This window comes from Electrophorus electricus, chromosome 4, assembly GCF_041902795.1.
Source record: "Electrophorus electricus isolate QZ-2024a chromosome 4, ASM4190279v1, whole genome shotgun sequence".
In the NCBI taxonomy this organism is placed as follows: Eukaryota; Metazoa; Chordata; class Actinopteri; order Gymnotiformes; family Gymnotidae; genus Electrophorus; species Electrophorus electricus.
This window is the reverse complement of record NC_137500.1, coordinates 36,050,575-36,075,000: the sequence shown is the minus strand read 5'-3', so window position 1 is coordinate 36,075,000 and position 24,426 is coordinate 36,050,575. Positions and strand designations below refer to the sequence as shown.

Below are 24,426 nucleotides of genomic sequence, written 5' to 3'. Positions count from 1 at the left end.
GGAGATTCTATAAGATTACAGAAAAGCCAAAATGGTGAAATGGCTTCTTGAATTGCAAAAGGGTGAAGAGAAATCACAACCTGCTTACTGGTGGGGATTTTACGTTAGATTTTATGAACCCTCTGAAAGATGAAAGATGGCCCACGCGCGATTTCTGCACCCGCTTATCTATTGTGATGCAGATAGTGATGCTCCGTGTGATCTTAACCCCTAAAATCACCCAAAACACACGCACTTTCTCTCTCTCTCTCTCTCTCTCACACACACACACACACACACACGGACACAAATGCTCATATGCGGGTGTGGGTGTATTCTTTCTGTGACTGAGGTTAAAGGGCTCGGTTGAGGTCAAAGGAGGTTGTGGGGGATGGTTTAGGGGTCCTGGGACCCATCTTATTATTCTCCATTTCTCAAGGAACAGACGTTATCTCTAACGGACAAACTGTGTTTGCATGCAGTGCATGCTCTGAATACACGCGACACATATAGTTCACCACTTTCTGAGCGCTTTATCTGAGTAGGGAGCCGGGGTGTGCTGTTCCATCGCTCTCTCCAAAGCCTTTCCTCTTCCCCTGTCTCAGCCCTTCTGTGACTGCGGTCTCGCTACTTCCACCCCTGCGCTGGCCTCTGCTCTCCTGCTCCCCTCGCTGCCTCCTCGTTTCTCCGCCTTGCCCTCTCGGACCCTGGGGGGCCTTTGTGCTCCTGTCTTAAACCAGCTCATTTTTCCTCCCTGCGCCTCCCTGCTCCCCCCTCTCCATTCTGAAAGCCTGTCACTCTTCCTTTTCGGGGGCCTCTCTGGAGTAGCAGGTGAGGCGCCCCCCCCCCCCCCCCACCCCCAACCCACCCCCACCCCCGACAATTGTTCCTCCATCCAGTTGCACACTGGCCACCCCCAGCTACCCCCTCCCGCACACACACACACACACACACACCACCACCACCACCACCACCACCACCCCCCCCCACGTCCACCCTCCGGAACATTCTTCTGGCCTTTCAAGAGAAAGCGCCCTAACTTGGGGAGCAATGAAGGAGGACAGAGACTCAGGCGGAGAAAACATGAGGAATGAGAGGACCTGGGGGTGTCTCCATGTCTCTGTGCTGAGACAGAAGGATGTATTCACACTTTTCCCTCAAAGCTAACTCAGCACACCCCGAACCCTGCAGTGTCTCGCTGGTCCAAAGGGGGTTCAGTGAAACAGCTGCTTTACACGCGCGTTCAGTTAAAGCCCTTTTTCATTTCAGTTTTATCCAGTGAGTAATGCTGAATGTATATTAAAAGTGTTATTTCTCTGTGGTGTTAAAATCTCCTGGTATAACACTCTGAAGGCATTTTTTTGTGTGCATTTAGTAAATTTTCTCGTACATCAAAAAAAAAATCTAATCTATGTGCATTATTTTAGCTGGTCAATCTTAACCATCTGCTATCTAGATAGGACTGGATGGGATTAGTGACACGTTGATCTAGAGTATGCACTGACTAAATGTTTTTGCCTTAGTTATTTTTATTTTTTTTTAAACCTGATATTGAAAAGTCATCTACAATTCATCTACAATCCCACCAGCACAATTCTGCCGATTTAATATACGTGACCTTAAATTTGTATGACATGTAGCAGCTAGTTAAATTCACTTAATATTCTTTTATCCATTCTTTATTTCTATTCAACGGTGCATTTTGTTTAATAATTAATGACTGAATCATTGCTATTCCTCTTTTTTCATGTCCTGTCCTCTCCTGGCCCTCTTCCTCACCCTGTCCAGACCCCCCCCCCCCCCCCCCCCAAAGCTCTCCCTGATGGCTGTGGATTACACAGAGCATTCTGTTGTTGCCATGGCAGCACCCGGGCCTGTTCTCCCCTGCTGAGGCTCCCAGACACCATGGCAACATCAACAGGCAGGGGTTGGAGGCTTGGGAGCTGAACACTTTTACCTTTCTCTCTGTCTGTCCTTTCTTCACTGCCAGAGAATCAGTAAGAGTATCGAGAGAGAGAGAGAGAGTATCGAGAGAGAGAGAGAGAGCGAGAGAGAGAGAGAGAGTGAGTGGCAGAGTGATCAGAAGAGAGTAAATGAATGTAAGAGATCTCCTCTGGGTGATTAACCCTGCATTGGGGGATGGGTCTCCTTAATTGTTTACTTGTTGGTAATTATGCAAAGGGGTGGGGGCAGGTGACATTCTCTAATTATTTCGGAGAGCTGGCACGTGGCAGAAAGTGCGCGCGTGTCTGCTTGTGTGCTACTGTGTGGGTTGCCCGGGTAATTAGTTGCTGATGATGGTGCTGACATCCGGCTTGTTTACACAAACAGACGGAGACACAAAGGAGACAAAGGGAGAGTGTGGGGGAGAGATGGCGTTAACAGCGCCAGAGAGACCACCCAAAGCCAGCACCTTGCCTGACCTCTCTCCTCTGCACTGGCCCTGCAGACAGGCTGCGCTAGGCCTTTGATGTCCCACTGCAGGACTCATTTAGTTCTTGGTCAAGTGTGAATGGCTGTTATGTTTTGTTTTGTTTTTGTTTGTTTTTTTAAAAAGGTATACGTGTAAAAAATGTACATGTGCCATGGAGCAGATTAAACTGAACTTTGAAAATTTGATTTTGAATGTTTCATTATTAGTAGTTGCAGTTAATTTGAACATCTGTTGTTGTTTTTTTTGTGTGTGTTTGTGGTCTCTCTGTCCTGCTCTCTGCATCTTTACGCAGAGGAGTGAGGGTCGTGGGATTCCCCAGGCCACGCGGATCGGCGATGGCTCACGCGGACTGGTCCTCACTATGGTCGCCATGGCGTGCGTCAGTGTGGTGGTTCTGGTCGCCTTGGCGATCACCTGTTTGCGCCACCACGCCCGGCAGCTAGCCTCAGGCAAGCTGGGACTGGGCCCTGAGGCGGGCACTGAGACCCACTTTGACTACCAGGTAGGAGAACAAAACCCTGCAAAACCCTGAAAATGGGAGAAAATTGAGAAAACCTTAATTTAACATAACCCAGAATGTAGTTCTAAAGCCTCAGTAATTTTGCAGAGATGTAGGCTGTGCTTTGAACCACAGGAGTGATTTGGTGCATTGGTGTGCGCGCGCATGTCCCAGGAGCTGTGCCGGCAGCACATGGCAGCAAAGTCATCGTTCAGCCGGGCGGAGCCGGGCGGGCGCAGAGGTACGGACACATCCCGGGTGAGCAGCGTGTCGTCGCAGTTCAGCGACGGGCCACAGCACAGCCCGAGCTCTCACAGTAGCACGCCGTCCTGGAGCGAGGAACCCGCCCAGTCCAACATGGACATCTCCACCGGACACATGATCCTGGTAGAGGACAATCCCACCCTCACAGCATTCCCTCCGTAACCAATGACAGCACAGGAAAACAGGAGCGTTTACAGTGAACCATTAAAACCGCCGAATCCACAGATTCCGTGCACTGAGCGTAGTCCTGTTGTGCACGCGGTGGGTTCAGCATTGGCTAATAAAGTGTACACAAGCATCAGTGGAGGTCAGATGCGATGCAAGTTAGCAAATGCATAAATTCAAGATTGTTCTTTGCTTTTTATGCTTAGGTTACACGTGAACATGTTGTTTTCCGTTGCCTTTCCTAACCACTATCGCCGACCGTATCGGCCGTGCGAACAGGTGTAGGTGACGGTCAGATGAATGTTACCTGAGGGCCGGCTCTCACAGGTGGCTTCGCTTCCCTTGTTTGCTCAGGCGTACATGGAGGACCACCTGAAGAACAAAGACCGTCTGCTCAAGGAGTGGGAGGCTCTGTGCTCTTACCAGGCTGAGCCCAGCTCTGTCTCCACCGCCCAGAGTGAGCGCAACCTGGAGAAGAACCGCCACCCTGACTTCGTGCCCTGTAAGGTGTAGGCTGGGCCTTGCTCCTCTCTCTCTCTCTCTCTCTCTCCTTTGTGCTTGGTCTGCTGGCGTGATATTATGCACAAGCGTGGTAGTGCTCGGTGTCCGTGAACTAAGGTTAATTCGGCTCCTTGAAATTTGTAAATATGGCTTTAAAACTGGGAAGAGTGAGGGTTGATGGCTGCTCAAGGCTGTGTTTTTCCGCTGCAGATGACCACTCCCGGCTGAAGCTGAAGCCAGAGACCAACCCTGCTAGAGAGGACTACATCAACGCCAGCATTATAGTAAGAGCATCTCTCACTCAGTCTCAGTTGCATTACAAATTGATTTGAGATGCACACTGAGATGTGATGTACATGAAACATATTGAAAGTAGTTTTAGACCAAAAAAGCAGGAAATGGAGGTAGTGAATTTAATCGGACTGCCAGAATATCTCCTTTCTCTTCCACAGATAGACCATGACCCTCGCTTGCCGGCCTATATTGCAACCCAAGGCCCCCTGTCACACACCACTGCCGATTTCTGGCAGGTGAGTCACAGTTCAGTGGTTAAAAATTAACTCTTTAGTTCAGAGAATCGCTTTCCATAAACAGGAGTCCTGTTAGTCACGCAGTGCATATTCTCAGCATTCCTTATGGTGGGCATCTATTTTAACTGCATGTGTGTTGTAGATGGTGTGGGAGAACGGATGCACAGTGATAGTGATGATGACTGCTCTCGTAGAGGACGGAGAACAGCAGTGTGAACGATACTGGCCTGATGAAGGATCGTCTTTATACAACATTTATGAGGTGAAAACTTCAGTCACACTGACCTAGTTTGCCCTGGATTTTCTGGATTACTTTTCTGGATATATATACTACATTATACGGAGTCACTTACATGCATTTTTTTTATACATAAAGCCAGGCTTTACCTTTCCATACCATTCTATAACATCTTCTTAATCGTTTTAAGTAATTCTGGCACTATGTACATCAAATATAATTGTTTAATATACAAAGCCCACGATCTGTTCAACAATGCAAACTAATCGAATTATGGATGGTACTACATTTATTGTATTGATACAAATTATACTACCTAAATGAAACCAGGCTGATTCAGATTAGTAGAAGCAATCCATATACCATGCTTTCAACACACCACCAGCCAAGGCCAACATATAACATGTAATCCCATTTAAGATCTTAACAGTATAATTATTTTTGGGAAACGGGGCCCTGCTATATTTTAGCACAAACAGGGTTCTGATGTGTCTCCATCTTGGTCCAAGCATTTGTGTGTCAACGGCAGGCATCATATGGTTTTTATGCTTCTGTCTGGGCTTCAACTGTGACTCTCAGGTGAACCTCGTGTCAGAGCACATTTGGTGTAAGGACTTCCTGGTGCGTAGCTTCTACCTAAAGAACGTGCAGACACAGGAGACGCGCACGCTGACTCAGTTCCACTTGCTCGGCTGGCCCGCACAGGGCATTCCCACCTCCACACGCCCTCTGCTGGACTTTCGCAGGTATTGCAACAGCTGAAATCGGCGCATATCCGATAGCACTGTCGGGTATTCACAAACACGCACACGTAAACTTCGCCATTATGAACTAGTACAAAGTCCTAAGTCAATCCTTTCTATTTTCTCTTCCTCCTTCTATGGCTCCCGTTTCACTGTGTTCCTCAAGCCCTACCAAAGCCCTTTGAAGACGGGCTTCCTCTCCCCTTACTACCTTTGCACTTGGGGTCATTCTGGGTTTATGTTCACCCCTCCCCCACACCCCCACACCCTGTCTGCGCTCTGTCTCTCTCTCTCCCTCTCTCTCTCTCTCTCTCTCTCTCTCTGAGTCTGATGGAGGTTGGTGTGCTCCTGAACGTTGCACACCTCCCAGTGTCATTTTTGTGATTTGCAGCTAGTAGTCTGGGTCCAGTTGCATAGTCACAAAAATGATCATTGGTAGGTGTGAGTGCAGCAGGAACAAGCCTGGGCAGATGCTCCATCGCCTCTCCCTCTTCCCCCCCCCCCCCTCCTCCTCTTCCTCACCCCTTCGAAACAAGGCAGCTAATAATGCAGCTGTGACATCCGTGCTCTTGCGCTTCTCTAAACTCCTGCTTTCATGTGACACGTCGAATCGCTCAGAGTGAAAAAGGATGTGACATTTTTGATAATACCACAGAAAGCAGCATGTGGCTGTCGAACACACTCTCTGCTCAGCCTGTTTTAATCTTTGCTTTTTGCCTGGCCTTTGTTTTGTTTTTTTTCCTTTTCCCTTCTTTTCAGGAAAGTGAATAAGTGCTACCGCGGCCGATCCTGCCCAATCATTGTGCACTGCAGGTAAACAACTGTACTACCAATCTGAATCTCAAGAGGGCAGAGTTTTACTCTTACCATTTTTCTTATTTAAGGCATGTGATTGAACACATTTGTTTTGCAGCGATGGAACTGGACGAACTGGTACTTATATTCTAATAGACATGGTCCTGAACCGCATGGCCAAAGGTTTGTACACAGTGTGCACAGTCTCACAGTCCCCACTCCAGTGGGGCTTATTTTAAACGTACCGTGTGTCTCCCGAACATGCTTTTAGGTGTGAAAGAGATCGATATTGCTGCAACGCTGGAACACATTCGTGACCAGAGACCAAATATGGTGCGCACTAAGGTATGCAGCCTTCTGCTGTTGGTCGGCGTTGTTACTGTTGCGTATGTGTGTGCGCTCGTTGAGTATAGCTACACAGGTTCTTGTTTTCCGCTCTGTGCAGGACCAGTTTGAGTTTGCCCTCACCGCAGTGGCTGAAGAAGTGAATGCCATTCTGAAAGCCCTCCCACAGTGAGCCACCCTGCACCACGCTGGGTTGCCAATCTTCATACTGCCTCCCTTCACTCACACACACACACGCGCTCACAAGCTATTATCTGAACAATACCATGTTTGTGACATTTTCTAATGCATTTCTGACCATGGCCTTATTTACTACAAGTACAGGGAAGGCTGCACAAAATCATTTCAACAGTGACCGCTGTGTGCTGGGTCCAAACGGCACAGCTTTTGTAATGAGGTAATCAGAGGTTCAGGTGCAGACACAAACAGATCAGGTTTCAATGTGGCAAATTTGAGCATAGCTGGTTTTCCTGCTGGGGGGTATTGCCAATGGTCTGAACACAAGAAGATTACTTTTGGAGGAATGTAGTGTCTGATTAGTGCATCAAACATGAAAGTGATATACCCATCGCTCAACATGCGTGCTTTTCTTCATGTTCTTTATGACTTGTGGAAGCCTTTTGTTGTGTGATTTTATTGTAAAGAGTTATTTGACAAGTCCACTTGTTTATTCCTGTAGCAAATCTGTAGAAAATTCTACAAAAAAAAAAAAAGAAATATATAACTATAATTTTTCAGTTATTTGAAATTAAATGTGGTGTGGTGTAGCAACATGGAGGTTGTGGGATCTTCGTGTTCTCTGTGTGTCATCCTGAGCTTTTGAAAGCCTTAATTACATAGCAGCAGCTGTCCAAACTGGCTGCTTCAGGTCGAGGAGCACTGGCTCTGGATTGTGAGAGAGCATGGTACACATGCACATTATATGGTTTGGTAAGAACATTTTCTGCTAGAGTTGCTGCTGTTTTTGTCTAAAAGTCGAATCACAGGACTGAAATTAAGTGAACCACTTGAGGAGACTCTGGACCGGACCTGTCCCGAGGCCTCCAGTGTCGGCCAGAGCCGGAAACGGAGCAGGAGGCTGTTGGCATGGCGACAGGTGCATCTCAGATCAGTGCAGTCCAGTTGGGTCTCCAAAAGAGCTTGGTGGGATGCAGCTTTGGAAACACGGCGTGTGTGCGCACCGGGGCCCGCCTGCATGTCAGTCGGGATGTGTGTCCGTTTAAATAAAAACATGAAAACCCTTTGAACAAATATTCAACCTTTATCATAATTTTTCTGATCTTGAATGACTAAATATATCATTTTAAATATAGCATTTTGTGCCATATCATTACATCAGTAACACTCAACACGATTCAAAATGCCATCCGGTACCTCTCTCCATAAGACACACGGTAGCATTTTACAAATTAGCTTCGACGAGCCTTAGATGTTCTGAACATAAAATCATAAAATGCATTTCCAGTGCTGCCTTTAGACCTTTGGACACACATGCATAAACAAATGCACGCACGCACGCACGCACATGTGCGTGCACACACAAACACACTCACGCATACATGCTGACCTTCACACATATATTGACCTGTGTCGCCATGTTGTGTGTGGGCGAGGTTGTTGGGTTTTTTTTTTTTGTTGGTTTTTTTTCCAAATAAAACTTTGAAAAGAGTCTGAGCAGCAGGATAGCCAGAGGGCAGGCAGAGCACCTCGGAGCTCTTCACCTGTTGAGGGCACACGGATGGAGATGAGGTGTTAGTGGCCTACCCGGCACCTCCACTACTCATTAGCCACACGACACGCCAACACCGCTGTGATGCTATGGCGAGTACCACTACACGGTCATAAAATAAAGGTGACTGAATGCATTCACCTAACCATAGTACCATCCTCTTAACAGCCTTGCTATTAGGCCTTGTAAGTAAATTGAATGGTATTGCGTTATTGTATACAGTAGGTGTAAGCAGCCCTTTCACTGATAAATCAAATGAAGACTATTAGAAATTATGGAAATTTAAAATACTGCCACTTATTAAAACTAAATGCAGGGAGTCTAGAGCCTAGACTGTTCCAGGAATATTAATATCCCGGACAAGGGCGGTCAACACCTAGCCTGCAGTATTCAGCGATGGGAAGTCTAGCGTTAGGGATGAACTGTACACATGATGAACAGTAGAGGGTCTAATGCTTATCTAGACTAAGCTTTACCTCAGGGAGAGAGGAGTGAGGGGGTGGTGAGCAGTCAGCCCGTGAAGGCCTGGAAGTCAGACTCTGCAAAAGCAGGGAAAGGGAGTCAGGTAATCAGACCAGGATACGAAGATCAGACACATATGCAGATGAACACGACACACGAGCAATGTCGGAACGGAAACTAACGAGGACAGCAGAGACCATGCCAGCACCACAGGGAGAAAAGTAAAATGGTCAGATACAAGACAAATAATGTGTAGCGTGAAAACATTTTGAGAAGTTACTCTGAAATTGATTGTTTCAGTCAGGCCAGCCAATCCTGAGAGGAGGAGAGACAGAGGTAGAAATTCTAGCCTCAATGTACATAAAAATGTAGCGTCACCGTTTTCAAACCCAGCCGGTAATAGGAAGATCAGTTATTGTGACTTGCATTCTTATAAAAATTACATAAGTGAAACAGAAGCAATTTCAGGCCTTGTTAATGTGACGAGGTAATGAAAGGGAGTGAAAAATGGTAACCAAAATGACACATTTTGTAAGAAGGAGTGCTCATCATCAGACTGGTGCTCGGACATTTATTGTTCGTCCTATTAGTGTTGACAAGTCCAAGTAAACAATGGCTAAAATCAGCTTTAAACACTGTTCCGATGCTTGTAGATAATATAAACTCTTCACGTGATATTTATGAGAATAAGCAAACAAAACCCCTAAGTATACATACTGTGCTTTTTAAAAAAATGTTGCTGATATAAAAATATGGCATGAAATAAACTGCCAGTGACAAAAGAAGCTGTGCCCTATTTGCAAACAGAATGTGCTTTTCTACCTGTCGGATATGGAGCTTTACATTCTGCCCATAGCACACAAGAACTGATCTGACTTTCTTAATCGTACAATTGACTAAAAATGTACTGTCTTTAGAAATATTTTAAATCTGATATCCATTTTCCTAATAAAGAATGGACAAGCGCACACAATTCCTTTGGTAGCAACCATGAAACGGCAAACCAATATAGCATTCACAGTCCCAGCCATGCACCCGCACCCCCACACAGCAAAGGCACCGAGCAAATCCTTGGATTCATTCTGATGTTAAACTAGCAACAAAGTCATTTCCAAATTCTCCCTTTACCTCTTTTTTATCTGCAAATGAAATGAAAGAGTTGAGTCTAGTTTGTCATGTTTGCCTGTAACCAGATTACAAGAGGGCGACTATCTTCACATGGTTCTGATGTGCAGCATTAACTGAGATGAAATATCTCCAGGCACAATGTAATCATCCCATTACTTTTGTTTTTTACAGCCGCCGCCAACTCTTTGTGTAATTGGGCACAACATGCTTCAGAGTAGCATCGATTTGAGCACCTGAAAATCTCTCCACATTCAGCAGACCTCAAAGCAAACAGTGCCATGGCCAAACAATGACCAGAATACAGCTTCCCCAAAAACTGCATACTGCTTTCCTTCAGACCGAGTCAGAAGTACCACGTACAAGTCTGACGCAGGAGTCTTAAGATCAATACTTTTAGCCTCCAAAATCTTAAGTGACTTCATTACTCAAGACCTTGTAGGCTTCAACCATCAATGTATCAGGGATGAAAGATGTACTAAACAATGATAAAGTGACAAACATTATCTGCTCGTCTGTCAGATAACAAGATCTAAGCATGAACCACCAACAGGTCACGTGCAGCTGTATATGATTGGCTTCGCGTGGCTTCAGTACATTGCTCACGGCATAACGCGGGACTTTTGAGGCATAATATAGCACTTAATCAAAAATGAGCTGTTGGGTGAACTACCTTCTCTAACAAACTATTATGGGCACCAGTCCTCTATTTCTCACGATAAAGCACCAATAAGAAAGCAAGAAAGCAAAAACAAAAAAGAAAAAAAAGTCAGTCCTCATATTACAGTGGTATACTTCTGCAACACCAGGCAGTGGGATTAGTCAATGTACTGCACAACACTGCTATGGGATTAGAGAACACCACAACAGCCCTACAAAGGGTTAACACTGATATCATGCAGGACTGAGTAATGCGGTGTCTGACCTGCCCCGCCCCTCCGCACACCCTAACACACCACACAGCGACACTTCTTCCGGCCTTTCAATACTGCCGTCCCATTGGCTGTGGGCGCTCTGCCCTCTCTGTCCTTGACAACAATGGCACTCCTCTCTGGCTCCCCTGACCCCTTGCCTGCTTCATCATCTGGAGATGAAGGCGTGCTGTGTGCCGAGTCATCCGTCCCATCGTGAGCGACATCCCTCCCCTCCCCTCCTCGGCCACGCCGGGCCAGATCGCCCCGCCCTTCCCTGGCACCTGAGATCATATCCTGGGCGGAAGCAGCCGCCCGCTGCTGAGCCTCCATCTCCGACAGACTGTACGCCAGTGCCATCTGCAGGTCTTCGTCCTCCTCCTCCTCGCTCGTGCCAGGACAGTGGAAGAAGGGGTCAGAGCTGAAGGAGCGGCGGGTGCCATGATTGGCCAGGTGGGAGCCGGCGGGTCTCGGGGGGAGCTGTTGCTCTGGGAGCGGTAGCCCCTGAGGCTGGCTGGGCTGCTCCCTACGACTGAGTTCCAGAGCCAGGGCCATCTCGTCTTCCACACCTGAGAACAGGAAAGCAAACACCCACACACCACACCCACACGTTGCCATGTGCACCGTAACCCGTTATGCTGATAAAAGGTTAGGGAAGTAAGGATCTAGGTAATTGACCTGACCAGATGTAAACCAGCACATTCTTGTACTGACTACACGGCCAGCTGAACGGATGCTCGGTTAGAATTACCGTTGATGAGGACACTCTTCAGAACCCCGTCCACCTCAACCTCTGTCCTCTCCTGACCGTTTTCTCTGATCCTAGAAGTACAAATAACAAACAGAACTTTAGCGGCGTTGATCCACAGATACCCACACACACATATGGCATTTTGCAAAGAGTACACAAAAGCATCATTACTCAAACTATTCATTTCTGTTAATTCATGGTTAAAATATTCATTACTATTATTAGGTTTCTAATCTTAAATCAATGACACTGAAAAAAACCCTACCTAAATCTTATTATAAGTCCATTTAGCTTAAAAAGGAAAAATACATTTGTATAGTTTTGATAAGCAACAATAAATGTAGCAATATCAGGTCACTACATTAGGGGAGTGCACAGAGAAGTGGACTGACTTTTTGGTGGTGGTGCGTTTTCCATTAACGACGCGGGTGGATGTGGACACAGACTTAAAATTACCCGCTCCAGTGCCACCCATTGAGGAAGACGAGAAAGTCGTGAAGTCAACTGCAGATGAAAGAGAAGGACTGTAGTTCTTTCCAAGTGATGAAAGTTAAATCAGTAAATTAACAAGAGACCAGATACACAGAAGCGGAATTCCCTTGTAAATTACACATGAACGGCATTAGGTCGCTAAATAAGCTTTAAAATGAATAATTTAAAATGTACACTGAGAAAATAAATGGGCCTGCCAACAATCTATTGTTGTTGGACTCCTGAGCCAACTACTGTTCACAGAATTCATGGAATGTTTAATAAATCATTGAGCTTTGTAATAAGATGAAACTTGCTGTTACAAACTGTCCCATAGATTGCATTTGAGCATGTGGTACAGAATGGAAAAGGTTCCCACCATCTGCTGAGGGAAATGAGAAGAACCGACTGGTCCCGAGCCTGGAGGAGCCATGGTGACCACGAAAAGAGCTGTGCATGCCTCCAAACGGGAAATCATCTAGCACATGTCGGACAGACACAGAGGGAGCGAGAGCATGAGTAGGGGAAAGAGAGACAGTCATTAGGACACACACAGCCCCGAGTGGGACGCTGCAGAACGGGCAGGGCTTGGGAGAACGTGACAAGCTGTAGGCGTGAGGGAAAATGTGACCCAGAGGAACCAGCATTGGCAGTCAGAGTGGAAGCGCACGTCAACTCCCACTGACTAACCAAAGAAGTCGGCAAACGGATCCTGGCCTCCGAAGAACTCCCGAAACACCTCATCTGGGCTGCGGAATGTGAAGGTGAATCCTGGGAAGTCATCTGGAAAAGAGCCACTGCCGCCGGAACCTTGGGAAAAGGTGACAAGACCATAATAGGATACTTCTTGAAACTGTAACCAGTGAGGCATAGTCATTTAAAAACAACAACAACAACAACAACAACAATAATAACAACAACAAACGCTTCCTCACCTGATCTCGGCATGCCACTTTTGCCATAAGTGTCATATGCTTCTCTTTTGCTTCCTTGGAAATGCAAAAATATAACAGTGCCTTAGTGCAGGTACACACAAAAAAAGCCATGCAAACGGGACTGAGAACGTGGAAATCTGCACACTCTTACTGTCTGACAGCACTTCATAGGCCTCTGCGATCTCCTTAAATCTCTTTTCTGCCTCCTCCTTGTTGTCCGGGTTCTTGTCTGGGTGCCACCGCAAAGCCTGCTTCCTGTAACTACATTTACATATGTTCATGTGCATGCACATTCAGACACACACACATATATATATATATAAATGAGCATACCAGGTTTGACTGCAACAATGCGATTTTAGAGTGTGTATCTTGACAGAACCGGTTTGCTATCAGCTTGGCCTCTTCTAACGAACATAGGCATTTCTGATCCAAGTATTAGAGTTAAACCCAAGGTCAAGGGTTCAGACAGCATTAAATTCGGCAGTGAACTGGATTTGGAGGCCAACCGGACAGAAGGAACCTGATGTTTGGGCCAAGACTGGACATTAGCCCACTGTGTAAATAATGCCGATTCATGAAATTTTTAAAAGGGAAATGTGCTGAGTCATGCCATCTGTGTAGCTATACCATGAAACACAGCGATTATACTCCACTATTATATTCAATACCCATACACCACCCATTTGTTTTTCTGCATGGGTCAGGGCTCAAGTATGGCCTAAAATAGTGGAAAGTGTAATACAGACGTATTGAGCAATACTTCCAGGCCTTCAGTTTCACAGTGAAATGACTACACTACTGCTGCTCTACTGTTTTACAGATCTGGACAAAGCGAGCAGCAGCTCGGCAGGACACGTCTTCATCCTGCATAGCTGCCTATAAAATGAGAGCTGGTCCAAACAACCGATTTATTGACTATATTGTGGAAGAGAACTTACGCTTTTTTGATGTCATCTTGAGAGGCATTGCGTGACACTCCTAGAATGTCATAATAGTCCACCATGTCTTCCTCTCCTCACTGTCCCTACTGACCTCAAGACAAAAGGGAAAATAATATTGGTTTGTTGTCTCTGACCTCTCAATGAGCTTAGCCTCTCAGAATGAGTGATTACATATCAAAGATAAAACACAACGCGTCTTTGTGATCACTGTGCCACACAACTTTTATAATATGACTTTACATTATATATCAAATTACATTTTTTGTTGTTGGTGTTCAAATTGTTATAAATAGTTATGTTTGACTGTTGATTTTATTTATTTACTTTTGTTGAGGCCCTCAGCTGATCTGTTCCACAACACGGTGATCTTAAAAATGTCTGACCGAACGACAGAGTCGTGGCAGAGTTCTCTCCAGCCGTACACGGTAGAACAACCGCATCCAAGTAGGACTTGTTTTAATGACTATTAGTTAGTGTTGATGCGGACCCCACAAACTGTAGCAAATGAATTACGATTGTATTTGCCTCAAATGCAAATGTGTGTCAGCATGTGGAGTTCGCTGGAAGCCAGATACAATGTACTGTTATTTCTAGCTCAAACTTCGCGATTTGTTTCGACCATATGGTAACTGACAGCTGCAGTGCTTTTACCCGCCGGCTGTCATCCTGATACATGTTAACCTAGACCCCGGATAGTTATTGAGCAGCAACAGACGTCCGACATACACTCTATCGGCCCACACGACTCACAAAATAAAGCGAGAGGGAGCGTTTACCTTGTTTAGAAGTATCCACCCAGGAGGAGCGGTGCTCTGTAAATAGGAATGAATTCTTTCGGTAAAGTCACGGGAATGCGCGGCGTGACAGTTCGCCCCCCAGACCCTGAAGAGGCGGATCCTTCACACGGTCTGCCCGACCGTCTTTCAACGACACACGCAGACTGGCCAGTTCGGCTGGCTTGTCACGCTTCCCCGTGCAGGCCTGTCGAGCCTCATTACCGGACTCGGGGTTATTCCCCACTTCTATATCTGTCCCCGCGGCGCTCGCCCGCCTCCTCTTGGCCACGGTACGTCACAATCAGCCACGCAAACGTAAGGAAACAAAATAGAACGTCCAGAACTCGCCAGTGTTTTGTTACGTCACTGCCTCCGCCCACTTCTACAGTAGACGCTAATCTAAAAATATTCTTCGAAGTTTCTTCGTTTTTCGAATGTTACTGTTTTGTTTTAGGAACTATTTTAAGTACGATACTTGTGGTTTCATCATCGTCTTTGTCCACATTTATTAGTATTTGTTCTTGAATTATATCTACCTTATAGTGGGGGCATTTAAAAGATCAACCTTGGAGTTTAAGTATTTAGGAGTGCTATATTGTTGCTAAATCGAGAGGGATTTTAAATGAAGATTATGAATGAGATTTTTAGGATATACTGCCCACTTGCCGCATAAACGCTTTCGTATTGGGATTTTTATAACATTTCATATTTATGTATACAGCATAGAATAAGGTACCCGGCATTTTTCGTATCACACTTTCAGCCACTAGATGGCGAAATGCAATAGGTTAAGGATAATATTGAACAGCATAGTTTATTAACATAACTCTTTATCTTGGTTAGCATTCATCTTAATTATGTTCTATGAATGAATCTTAATTCATCCAAACAATGCAAACCTTTTGCATTTTTTTTTCATTCTTTATTTTTAAATGTAAATTTGACCTGACCAGATGTAAACTAGATAAACTAGTAAAATTACATAAAGTTTTTAAATGTGGCCTCTCTAAAGTTTCTAATGAGAGTAGCCTAATTATAAGTGTCCATGTAGAAATATAACCTACTCCAGTAATTTCTTTTTCAATTATTTTTTATTTCAAAATCAGTTATAGAAACATATCAGACCATTTGCCATAGGGATATGGAATGTTGTTTCATATAAAACAATTAACCTCTCCAATGAGGGCATTTTATTTTTCTTCAGTATTCTTCTCCTTCTTCATCTTCTCCCACGCTGTCAGTGCCCACCTCTTCATAGTCCTTCTCCAGGGCTGCCATGTCCTCTCTGGCCTCTGAGAACTCTCCCTCCTCCATGCCCTCTCCCACATACCAGTGCACAAAGGCTCTCTTGGCGTACATCAGGTCAAACTTGTGGTCCAGGCGAGCCCAGGCCTCAGCGATGGCCGTGGTGTTGCTCAGCATGCACACGGCCCTCTGAACCTTAGCCAGGTCTCCTCCAGGAACCACAGTGGGAGGCTGGTAGTTGATGCCAACCTTAAAACCAGTGGGACACCAGTCCACAAACTGGATGGTTCGTTTGGTCTTGATTGAGGCAATGGCAGAATTGACATCTTTAGGTACAACATCTCCACGGTAGAGGAGACAGCAGGCCATGTATTTACCATGACGAGGGTCACACTTCACCATCTGATTGGAGGGCTCAAAGCAGGCATTGGTGATGTCTGCAACAGACAGCTGTTCATGGTAGGCCTTCTCAGCAGAGATCACAGGAGCATATGTGGCCAGAGGGAAGTGAATGCGGGGGTAGGGCACCAAGTTGGTCTGGAACTCTGTCAGATCCACATTCAGAGCCCCATCAAATCTCAGAGAAGCAGTGATGGAGGACACTATTTGGCCAATTAGCCTGTTAAGATTGGTATAAGTGGGACGCTCAATGTCCAGATTCTTGCGACAGATATCATAGATGGCTTCGTTGTCCACCATGAAGGCACAGTCTGAGTGCTCCAAGGTGGTGTGGGTGGTCAGGATGGAGTTGTAGGGCTCTACCACTGCTGTGGACACTTGGGGAGCTGGGTAGATGGCAAACTCCAGCTTGGACTTCTTGCCATAGTCGACAGAGAGGCGCTCCATCAACAGGGAGGTGAAGCCAGAACCAGTACCTCCACCAAAGCTGTGGAAAATGAGAAATCCCTGAAGACCAGTGCATTGGTCAGCCTGTAGGGAGGAGAGGTGATTTGGGGTTTATATATATATATATATTTTGTTACATTTTCTATGCATGATTTGTTTGTGATTTGGTGAAATTACTGTAATTTTATGCTATTTTTATCTTATATTCTGTTAGTTATTCAATGCAATTAACATTTGGCACCGCCACTAGGCATGTCATGTAGATACAATGTACATAATGTACATTTGAAAATAATGAAACCTAACCAGTTTACGGGTCCTGTCCAACACCAAGTCGATGATCTCCTTTCCGATGGTGTAGTGTCCTCGGGCGTAGTTATTGGCAGCATCTTCTTTGCCTGTGATGAGTTGTTCAGGGTGGAAGAGCTGACGGTATGTACCTGTACGTACCTCGTCTGTGTATGACAATTATCCAGTTAGCATCACTTAGTTAAACGAGTCAACAAATAGACAAAATTGCATCATGTTGAAATACTGGAATATTCACTGAGTTTTCTCAGTAGACTTTGTTATCTTACCAATCACAGTTGGTTCTAGATCTACAAAAATGGCACGTGGGACATGTTTTCCTGCGCCTGTCTCGCTAAAGAAAGTGTTGAAGGAATCGTCTCCTCCTCCGATAGACTTGTCACTCGGCATCTGCCCATCTGGCTGGATCCCGTGTTCCAGGCAGTAAAGCTCCCAGCATGCATTTCCCATCTGGGCCCCAGCTTGGCCAACGTGCATAGAGATACACTCACGCTACAAAAGTACATAAGAGAATTAAGCATGGAATATTACTTCACAGTTCATAAGGAGACAAATAATTATAAATATTATGATGCTCTCTTTGCATAATATTAAAGAGGAAGTCTAATGTGCTTCTCCAACTCTCTGTCATTAACACTCTAGGAACCTTCTGCTCCAGATATTCCATCTGCTCTAAATAGTGTACCCTGGTATAAGAATACATCAATTGCCTTGTCCTCATTATTGGACACCCGTGCCTTCTTTACCATTCTTGGCTTTAATATCCAATTATTTAGTATGGGCCTCAGTCTGTTGCATTTCAAATTAGAGCTTAACTTTACCATTCTTATCTACCGGTTATTTTTCTGTCCCATTAAGCCACTGTACTTTTGCATGTTGTGCTTAGGCCAACTCACAGCGTAGTGTACTAGAGAGGAAATAGCCCAGTTCCCTTGAGGGCAGGCTCCACTCCACCCCCTTCCCTGCCTCATTCAGCTGCACACCCTCCTTTGTGTAACAAGCAGAGATATCTCGCCACAGCCGCTTCACCAGAACAGACATATCCATTATTCCACACTGATCCAGTCTCTCCGGTGTGTGTCTCAGTCATGAGCTCATCTACTGCAACGGCCTTTGTGGATGTCATAAAGAGACTTGAATGCATTCTTTATCTTTACAAGTTCTCCCTGCTGCTGGATTTTTATGAGATGGCTAACTGGTCATTTTTGGCTTTGAGGAACCAAATGAAACAGAGTTGCCAATCTAGAAGTGGGGAAGTCAGTTCTGGGGCTTCCTGCTAGAATTGGTGGTAGCGTCTGTGATTTGGCTTAGAAGGCCTCAGCCACATCCTCGATATAAGAGAGGCGTACCCTCTGTGCCCAGACAGCAAGTCCGTCCTCATGCTTTCTGCTTCTAAACCTTTAGTAAACTAATGTCAGCAAATAGTTCAGTTTATTCATCTTAATGTAAATCTAACAGGCTAAATATTCAAAGCAAGGATATTCCCAAACTTCACAAATTAGAAGCAATCACATATCTTTGTCCCTCATTAGTTAAATCACGCTAATGAATGTACACTTTACTGAATTTAATTCCATAGTATGCTAAAAGATCGCTGGTAAGAGTTGATCTACGTCAGCACTTACCATCTTCACAGATGTTCCTTCAGGCCGATTCGAGGGTTCGGAAAGAGAAGGCAGTTGTGAAGAAGAGAGGGAGAGGTGGGGTTTTTATAGTGGGGGAGGGAGAGAGGGAGGGAGGAAGCAGGAAGCTGGATCTCCTGTTGGTGCGACAGAGACATTTATGCAAAAAAAAAAAAAAAAGGCTGTCCTCCTTACAGAGGCAGGGCTTTTCTCCCTCTGGGGAGATCTGCATGTGCAAAAACCCATCTGGACATTTTACTGACTGGAGTGTGCTAAACTGTTTGAGAGGAATTTTAAACAATAAGCATTAAAGTAGTGCACGCATCAGTGTCAAAGCTTCACTGCAACTGTGACGGGGAAAGTTTTGCTCAGAATAGTTTGTTTAGAAAAGTCTTACCGATGATTGGACTTCAGAACAATATAATCTTTGCAAGTTGTCCTCTGCTTCTGAACATGTGCAGAGGCTCTCTGACTCTGAAGGATTCCAGAAAGCACACCATCTTGAACTGACCTTGGAAGGCTATGAGAACTCTTGAGAATTTACAAAAGCTCTTGTACCCTTGAATATAATGTATAGTATTATAGCATATGCTTATGTGTGAAAATCTCTTGTCCATGTGCAAAAACAGGCAAAAGAAGAGATACAGCTTATTAGTTCGAGTTGAGTGATCTGTACCCTTGTGAAGCAAACAGCTCAGTATAATTGACAGGGACATTTACATATTTGGCATTTTGCAGCTCTTATGCAGAGCAACTTACAAAGGTGCTTTGTCATCTACTCAGAGAATGTATCCTACATGATACAATGGTCTGCAGTATAATGATCTGCTTATTCTCTGTGAACACACAGTGGTCCTCTTTATTAAGGACGTGAGGGATCACAAAGGCCGATCTTTCATCTGAGTTTAATTTGTGTAGTAGAGTGATCATGAATGACACAAGCACTATTTATTTTCCCACACTGGTGCCCATGAACTCTTGCAGGTGCACCATGGTGAAAGCGAGCCCAGTCCTAGCAGTCAATGCATGTGTTATCATGTTTACAACGTGAAAGGGAAGGGTATCATGGTGAAAAATGTTCCTGTGCTCCTGTAAACCTTTGCGGTCTAAAATTACACTAAGGAAATTTCCCCATTTAGGAGGACCTGTTTGCCTCTAGGTTTATGTTGACATTTAGTAATAAATACTACAGAAATTACATATTTATTGCCATATACAAGACACTATAACAAATACCACCATGAAATAAGTTTAGAAAGTGTTTGCTTGCTTGTGTATCTATTGTAATAGAGGGCAGTGACTTTTACAATGTTTACGATGTATTTATGTTAATTTGTTATTAACATAAATATGTAAATCGTTTTTACCCCTTTTTTCCATTCACAACAGACTAAATTAGCATATTGTATGTACTACTATGTCTTCTGTAACATCTAGGACCCACTGATTTCCCTATTAGTTTCTGAAATCTGAGAAGGCATGACATAAGACATGTTCAGAATTCAACGCCCTCTCCGTCCTCTTCTCCCACGCTGTCAGTGCCCACCTCTTCATAGTCCTTCTCCAGGGCTGCCATGTCCTCTCTGGCCTCTGAGAACTCTCCCTCCTCCATGCCCTCTCCCACATACCAGTGCACAAAGGCTCTCTTGGCGTACATCAGGTCAAACTTGTGGTCCAGGCGAGCCCAGGCCTCAGCGATGGCCGTGGTGTTGCTCAGCATGCACACGGCCCTCTGAACCTTAGCCAGGTCTCCTCCAGGAACCACAGTGGGAGGCTGGTAGTTGATGCCAACCTTAAAACCAGTGGGACACCAGTCCACAAACTGGATGGTTCGTTTGGTCTTGATTGAGGCAATGGCAGAATTGACATCTTTAGGTACAACATCTCCACGGTAGAGGAGACAGCAGGCCATGTATTTACCATGACGAGGGTCACACTTCACCATCTGATTGGAGGGCTCAAAGCAGGCATTGGTGATGTCTGCAACAGACAGCTGTTCATGGTAGGCCTTCTCAGCAGAGATCACAGGAGCATATGTGGCCAGAGGGAAGTGAATGCGGGGGTAGGGCACCAAGTTGGTCTGGAACTCTGTCAGATCCACATTCAGAGCCCCATCAAATCTCAGAGAAGCAGTGATGGAGGACACTATTTGGCCAATTAGCCTGTTAAGATTGGTATAAGTGGGACGCTCAATGTCCAGATTCTTGCGACAGATATCATAGATGGCTTCGTTGTCCACCATGAAGGCACAGTCTGAGTGCTCCAAGGTGGTGTGGGTGGTCAGGATGGAGTTGTAGGGCTCTACCACTGCTGTGGACACTTGGGGAGCTGGGTAGATGGCAAACTCCAGCTTGGACTTCTTGCCATAGTCGACAGAGAGGCGCTCCATCAACAGGGAGGTGAAACCAGAACCAGTACCTCCACCAAAGCTGTGGAACACCAGGAAGCCTTGGAGACCAGTGCACTGGTCAGCCTGGGCCATAAAAGGAATACAGAGAAAACATTATTATAACCATTAACATCTACAGAACATTTTAGAAGCATTCCACTTGGTAAATAAGTGATGAGTCAAAAAAGGGTGTGATAGAAAAGGGTAGAGACTAGACTGCAGTCCTGAATCTCTTGAAACTGAGATCCTCAGTGAGACTGAGATCCAGCCCAAGGTATTTAGCTTTCATACCAGTTTGCGTATGCGGTCCAGGACTGAGTCGATGACCTCTTTTCCAATGGTGTAGTGCCCACGGGCGTAATTGTTGGCAGCGTCTTCTTTGCCAGTGATGAGTTGCTCAGGGTGGAAGAGCTGACGGTATGTGCCTGTACGCACCTCGTCTGTTTATGACAGGAGAGGGGAGCACCTTCCCGTCACTTCATGAAAAGCGATACCATTCTGAGTTCTGAGTTTCTGTCACATAATGCATTGCTCTAGTGTCCACAAATGACCCGTTTTCACACATTAGAACACAATCAACATACATCAATTATATTTTCCTGTTAAATGTGCCACATTACACATTTAAAGGTCACTGTTCATTACAGTGACCTTTATTATTTATATTATTCACAAGTTGCCCATCTTTACAAATGCAAAAACATTTGTTTTAGTGCGACTCATGTTTAAAGGCATACCAATCACCGTGGGCTCCAGATCAACGAATATGGCTCGTGGGACGTGTTTTCCTGATCCTGTCTCACTGAAGAAGGTGTTGAAGGAATCGTCCCCTCTTCCAGTGTCCTGTTCACTGGGCATCTGCCCATCTGACTGGATCCCATGTTCCAGACAGTAAAGCTCCCAGCATGCATTGCCAATCTGTGCCCCAGCTTGGCCAACATGGACAGAAATGCATTCACGCTGCAAATTGAAATAAAACCATTGACAGTCTATATTAAAGGAAAAAACACAATATTTTAGCTATAAAAAGACATTTTCTCCAAAGGAAAGATGATAGAACAGCATAATGTAATTTGCCATTAAAGTGTTTCTTCCTGTCTTATTGCACAATTGACGCTGTGACCCTCTCTGCATGAATACGACTCTTCAGTGAGTCGGCTGATGGTCCTTACCATATCGTATAGTCTCTTCTAGCCGTTGTTAAGTGTACAGGTTGAAGATCCAAATGCGCCTAAGTGGAGGAACTACATATTTATACCTGGGCCCATGTACCCGAGTTCTTTGTAATGAGAGAAGATGCAGAAACTGACACCATGAAGAGAAAGGGAACAAAAGGTAAAGGAGGTTAGCACATCCTATACTCAGAGGAATTGTACATTGTTGTCATGAACTGTCCATAAGAGAAGATCTGCTTACATTGATGTCCCCACCATTGTGATGTCAGAGAAGTGTCGATCTAATATCATTAAAAATTCTGCAAATCAGGCACTAGAGAGTGCATATCATTTCAAGCTAAGAAACATCAAAGCATTATTGCTATAATTAAATGTGTTAATCATATAAAGGGACCACTTTCATGAATTAAATATGCCTTCTTTCAATGCAGACGGAAGATGGTAACTAATACTCTCTACAGCACATGTTGAATAGGGTCTTGTTGTTGGTTATTGAAAAGTTGTAATATAATAGCTGTACAGATTGACTTGTAATGCACTTATCTGCAAGCACAATGACCAGACCTTAAATTTGTCCTTTGTGTAACATCCTGGATATTTATATAAAGTTTGGTTCACATCCACTGCAGAGTAACCTGATTCTGAACCTGAAAAGAGGGCTTTTGTAACGATTTTATTTACTTGCCTAATAAACTGAAACATCATATTTGTCGATTTTTTTTTTTAATGTCTGCTCATTCATGTTTATACTTGCTGTGTGTTTTAAACACTTGTGATCAGAGCAGTTGCCAAGTGACTATAAGCCAACATACAGCATTTGAAAAAACCATCATTCTCTACATTTCTAAAAACATGTTAATGGTAAGACCGAAACTTCCAGTGAGTCCCAGTCAAAGCTCAATGCTCTGACTCTCCTGCACTCTCTCCATTACTCGCTTGCCCGTGGGCATTTCCTACTCACTTACATGTCCCCTGATAAGTCATACTTATGACAGTTATTCGATACTATAAATGATTCATTGCTCTGCATCGGTTTCTCACTTGCTGCGGGGGGGTGGACAACACTTTTCACAGCACATGCTTTTTTTTTTTGCAAGACGTTGTGAGTTTGTTCAGAAAATATAACGCAGCCACTTTGTCCCAAGTACCAGCATCAGCCACTTAGGCACAACAGTGTTATCTTTAGTGTTCTTCTTCTTGCAATATTAAATAGTCTGTGTGATGATGAAACAATGCATGCTACTTATGTTTGTCATAAAGAAATTAAAAAGTGCCGATTAAAGTTTCTCCCTGTATGGCCTAATTCTGCCTGAAATTAATTGACTAGCCTCTTTAATTGTGAGCAGCCTTGACTGCTGATAAAGACTACTAAACATATTACTTATAAAGTTGGACTGTACAATGTTGGATTAAAAAGGCACTAGGATCACACAAGGGAAATTGCAGGTCCACACAATTGCATACCACATGCACACTGGCATAGCGCAGAACTCTGGAGCCTCACTGCAAGAGGTGGAGTGGAGAGCCTTTTTGATTTGTCTTATTATTGTTTAATTTATGCTCACCTGCTGGGGGCCCCTGCAGCTCCAGTGCCCTCTACACCGCCGCATATGTACTTGTGCAACATATATTTTTATCAGTACAAGACAGCATTTGTAGGTGTGATCATATTTTCATGTTATGAAGAAACTGGATGTCAAGTTTATCTAAACACACATCCACCTGCATTAGTAAGTGCAACAGCAGGACACACACATTCCCTCGACAGAGACGTTCATTGACTTACAACGCAGACTGCAATGGCACTCACACAGCATGAACGGTGAATATGAGCACACATATAACCAGCACAAACAACGTGAATGTTAACAACGGCAACATAAGCAATGACCAACAAGACTCACACACACACCAGCAGGAGTAGGCCAGCAGTTAAGGTACATGACTTGACTTATAATTGGTTAATACAATCAAGGCATTGTGCTGTGGCAAGGGGGGGGTGTTACGTGACAGTATGCAGTCTGACATAACGTAGGTGTTTTAAAAAGAAATGCCATGTGCTTAAAATAGGTATACACATTTATTATAACTGACATGAAAGACCGAGTGTTCAGTAACACTTTTCCTGCAATAGAGGGCGCTAAAACGCTTTATATGTCAGTATGAACGCACTTCCAAACTTCGAGAAGCGTATTGATTGTGATAAATTGAATTTAATCTCATGACCCCTCAAAACCCACCAC

The 24,426-nt window shown here is 44.7% G+C and overlaps 4 protein-coding genes across 12 annotated transcripts in view; 1 reads left to right on the top strand and 3 right to left on the bottom strand.

Moving 5' to 3' along the window:
• ptprna (protein tyrosine phosphatase receptor type Na) overlaps positions 1–7,578 on the top strand; it is a 23,503-nt gene extending 15,925 nt beyond the window's left edge. For all 3 annotated transcript variants that reach the window (XM_081713535.1, XM_027021092.3, XM_081713536.1), the window contains 11 exons: positions 2,706–2,915; positions 3,087–3,299; positions 3,696–3,843; positions 4,053–4,126; positions 4,295–4,372; positions 4,515–4,634; positions 5,190–5,356; positions 6,113–6,166; positions 6,267–6,331; positions 6,420–6,493; positions 6,594–7,578. In XM_081713535.1, coding sequence (XP_081569661.1) covers positions 2,706–2,915; positions 3,087–3,299; positions 3,696–3,843; positions 4,053–4,126; positions 4,295–4,372; positions 4,515–4,634; positions 5,190–5,356; positions 6,113–6,166; positions 6,267–6,331; positions 6,420–6,493; positions 6,594–6,665 — 1,275 coding nt within the window. In that variant the 3' untranslated portion in view covers positions 6,666–7,578. The remainder of the gene's footprint in view (positions 1–2,705; positions 2,916–3,086; positions 3,300–3,695; positions 3,844–4,052; positions 4,127–4,294; positions 4,373–4,514; positions 4,635–5,189; positions 5,357–6,112; positions 6,167–6,266; positions 6,332–6,419; positions 6,494–6,593) is intronic.
• Positions 7,579–7,734: 156 nt separating this feature from the next.
• On the bottom strand, positions 7,735–14,913 carry dnajb2 (DnaJ heat shock protein family (Hsp40) member B2). Of its 6 annotated transcripts, none has more exons than XR_014123437.1 (11): positions 14,598–14,913; positions 13,819–13,907; positions 13,029–13,138; positions 12,878–12,931; positions 12,633–12,752; positions 12,322–12,420; positions 11,864–11,975; positions 11,472–11,542; positions 10,735–11,289; positions 8,699–8,761; positions 7,735–8,214 (listed from the first exon to the last, which is right to left on the bottom strand). XR_014123437.1 is itself a non-coding variant. In XM_027021096.3 (11 exons), exons 2-10 carry the CDS (start codon positions 13,881–13,883, stop codon positions 8,733–8,735), a joined length of 945 nt encoding a protein of 314 aa, XP_026876897.2. In that variant the 5' UTR covers positions 13,884–13,907; positions 14,598–14,905; the 3' UTR covers positions 7,735–8,214; positions 8,699–8,732. The 6 variants fall into 6 exon arrangements, 4 of the variants coding, with proteins under 4 accessions (XP_026876897.2, XP_081569664.1, XP_081569666.1 ...); XM_027021096.3 differs by having other exon boundaries at positions 11,005–11,289; positions 14,598–14,905; XR_003411398.3 differs by having other exon boundaries at positions 8,699–11,289; positions 14,598–14,912.
• Positions 14,914–15,669: 756 nt separating this feature from the next.
• LOC113584284 (tubulin alpha chain-like) lies at positions 15,670–18,749 on the bottom strand. Of its 2 annotated transcripts, none has more exons than XM_035523854.2 (4): positions 18,623–18,749; positions 17,267–17,489; positions 16,995–17,143; positions 15,670–16,772 (listed from the first exon to the last, which is right to left on the bottom strand). In XM_035523854.2, the coding sequence occupies exons 1-4, from the start codon at positions 18,623–18,625 to the stop codon at positions 15,798–15,800; spliced, it is 1,350 nt and encodes a 449-aa protein (XP_035379747.1). In that variant the 5' UTR covers positions 18,626–18,749; the 3' UTR covers positions 15,670–15,797. The 2 variants fall into 2 exon arrangements, with proteins under 2 accessions (XP_035379747.1, XP_035379746.1); XM_035523853.2 differs by lacking the exon at positions 18,623–18,749 and adding an exon at positions 17,894–18,599.
• A 1,350-nt stretch (positions 18,750–20,099) lies between these two features.
• On the bottom strand, positions 20,100–21,881 carry LOC145643293 (tubulin alpha chain-like). Its single transcript, XM_027021095.3, has 3 exons — positions 21,746–21,881; positions 21,300–21,448; positions 20,100–21,092 (listed from the first exon to the last, which is right to left on the bottom strand). Exons 1-3 carry the CDS (start codon positions 21,864–21,866, stop codon positions 20,115–20,117), a joined length of 1,248 nt encoding a protein of 415 aa, XP_026876896.2. The 5' UTR covers positions 21,867–21,881; the 3' UTR covers positions 20,100–20,114.
• Positions 21,882–24,426: the final 2,545 nt, after the last annotated feature.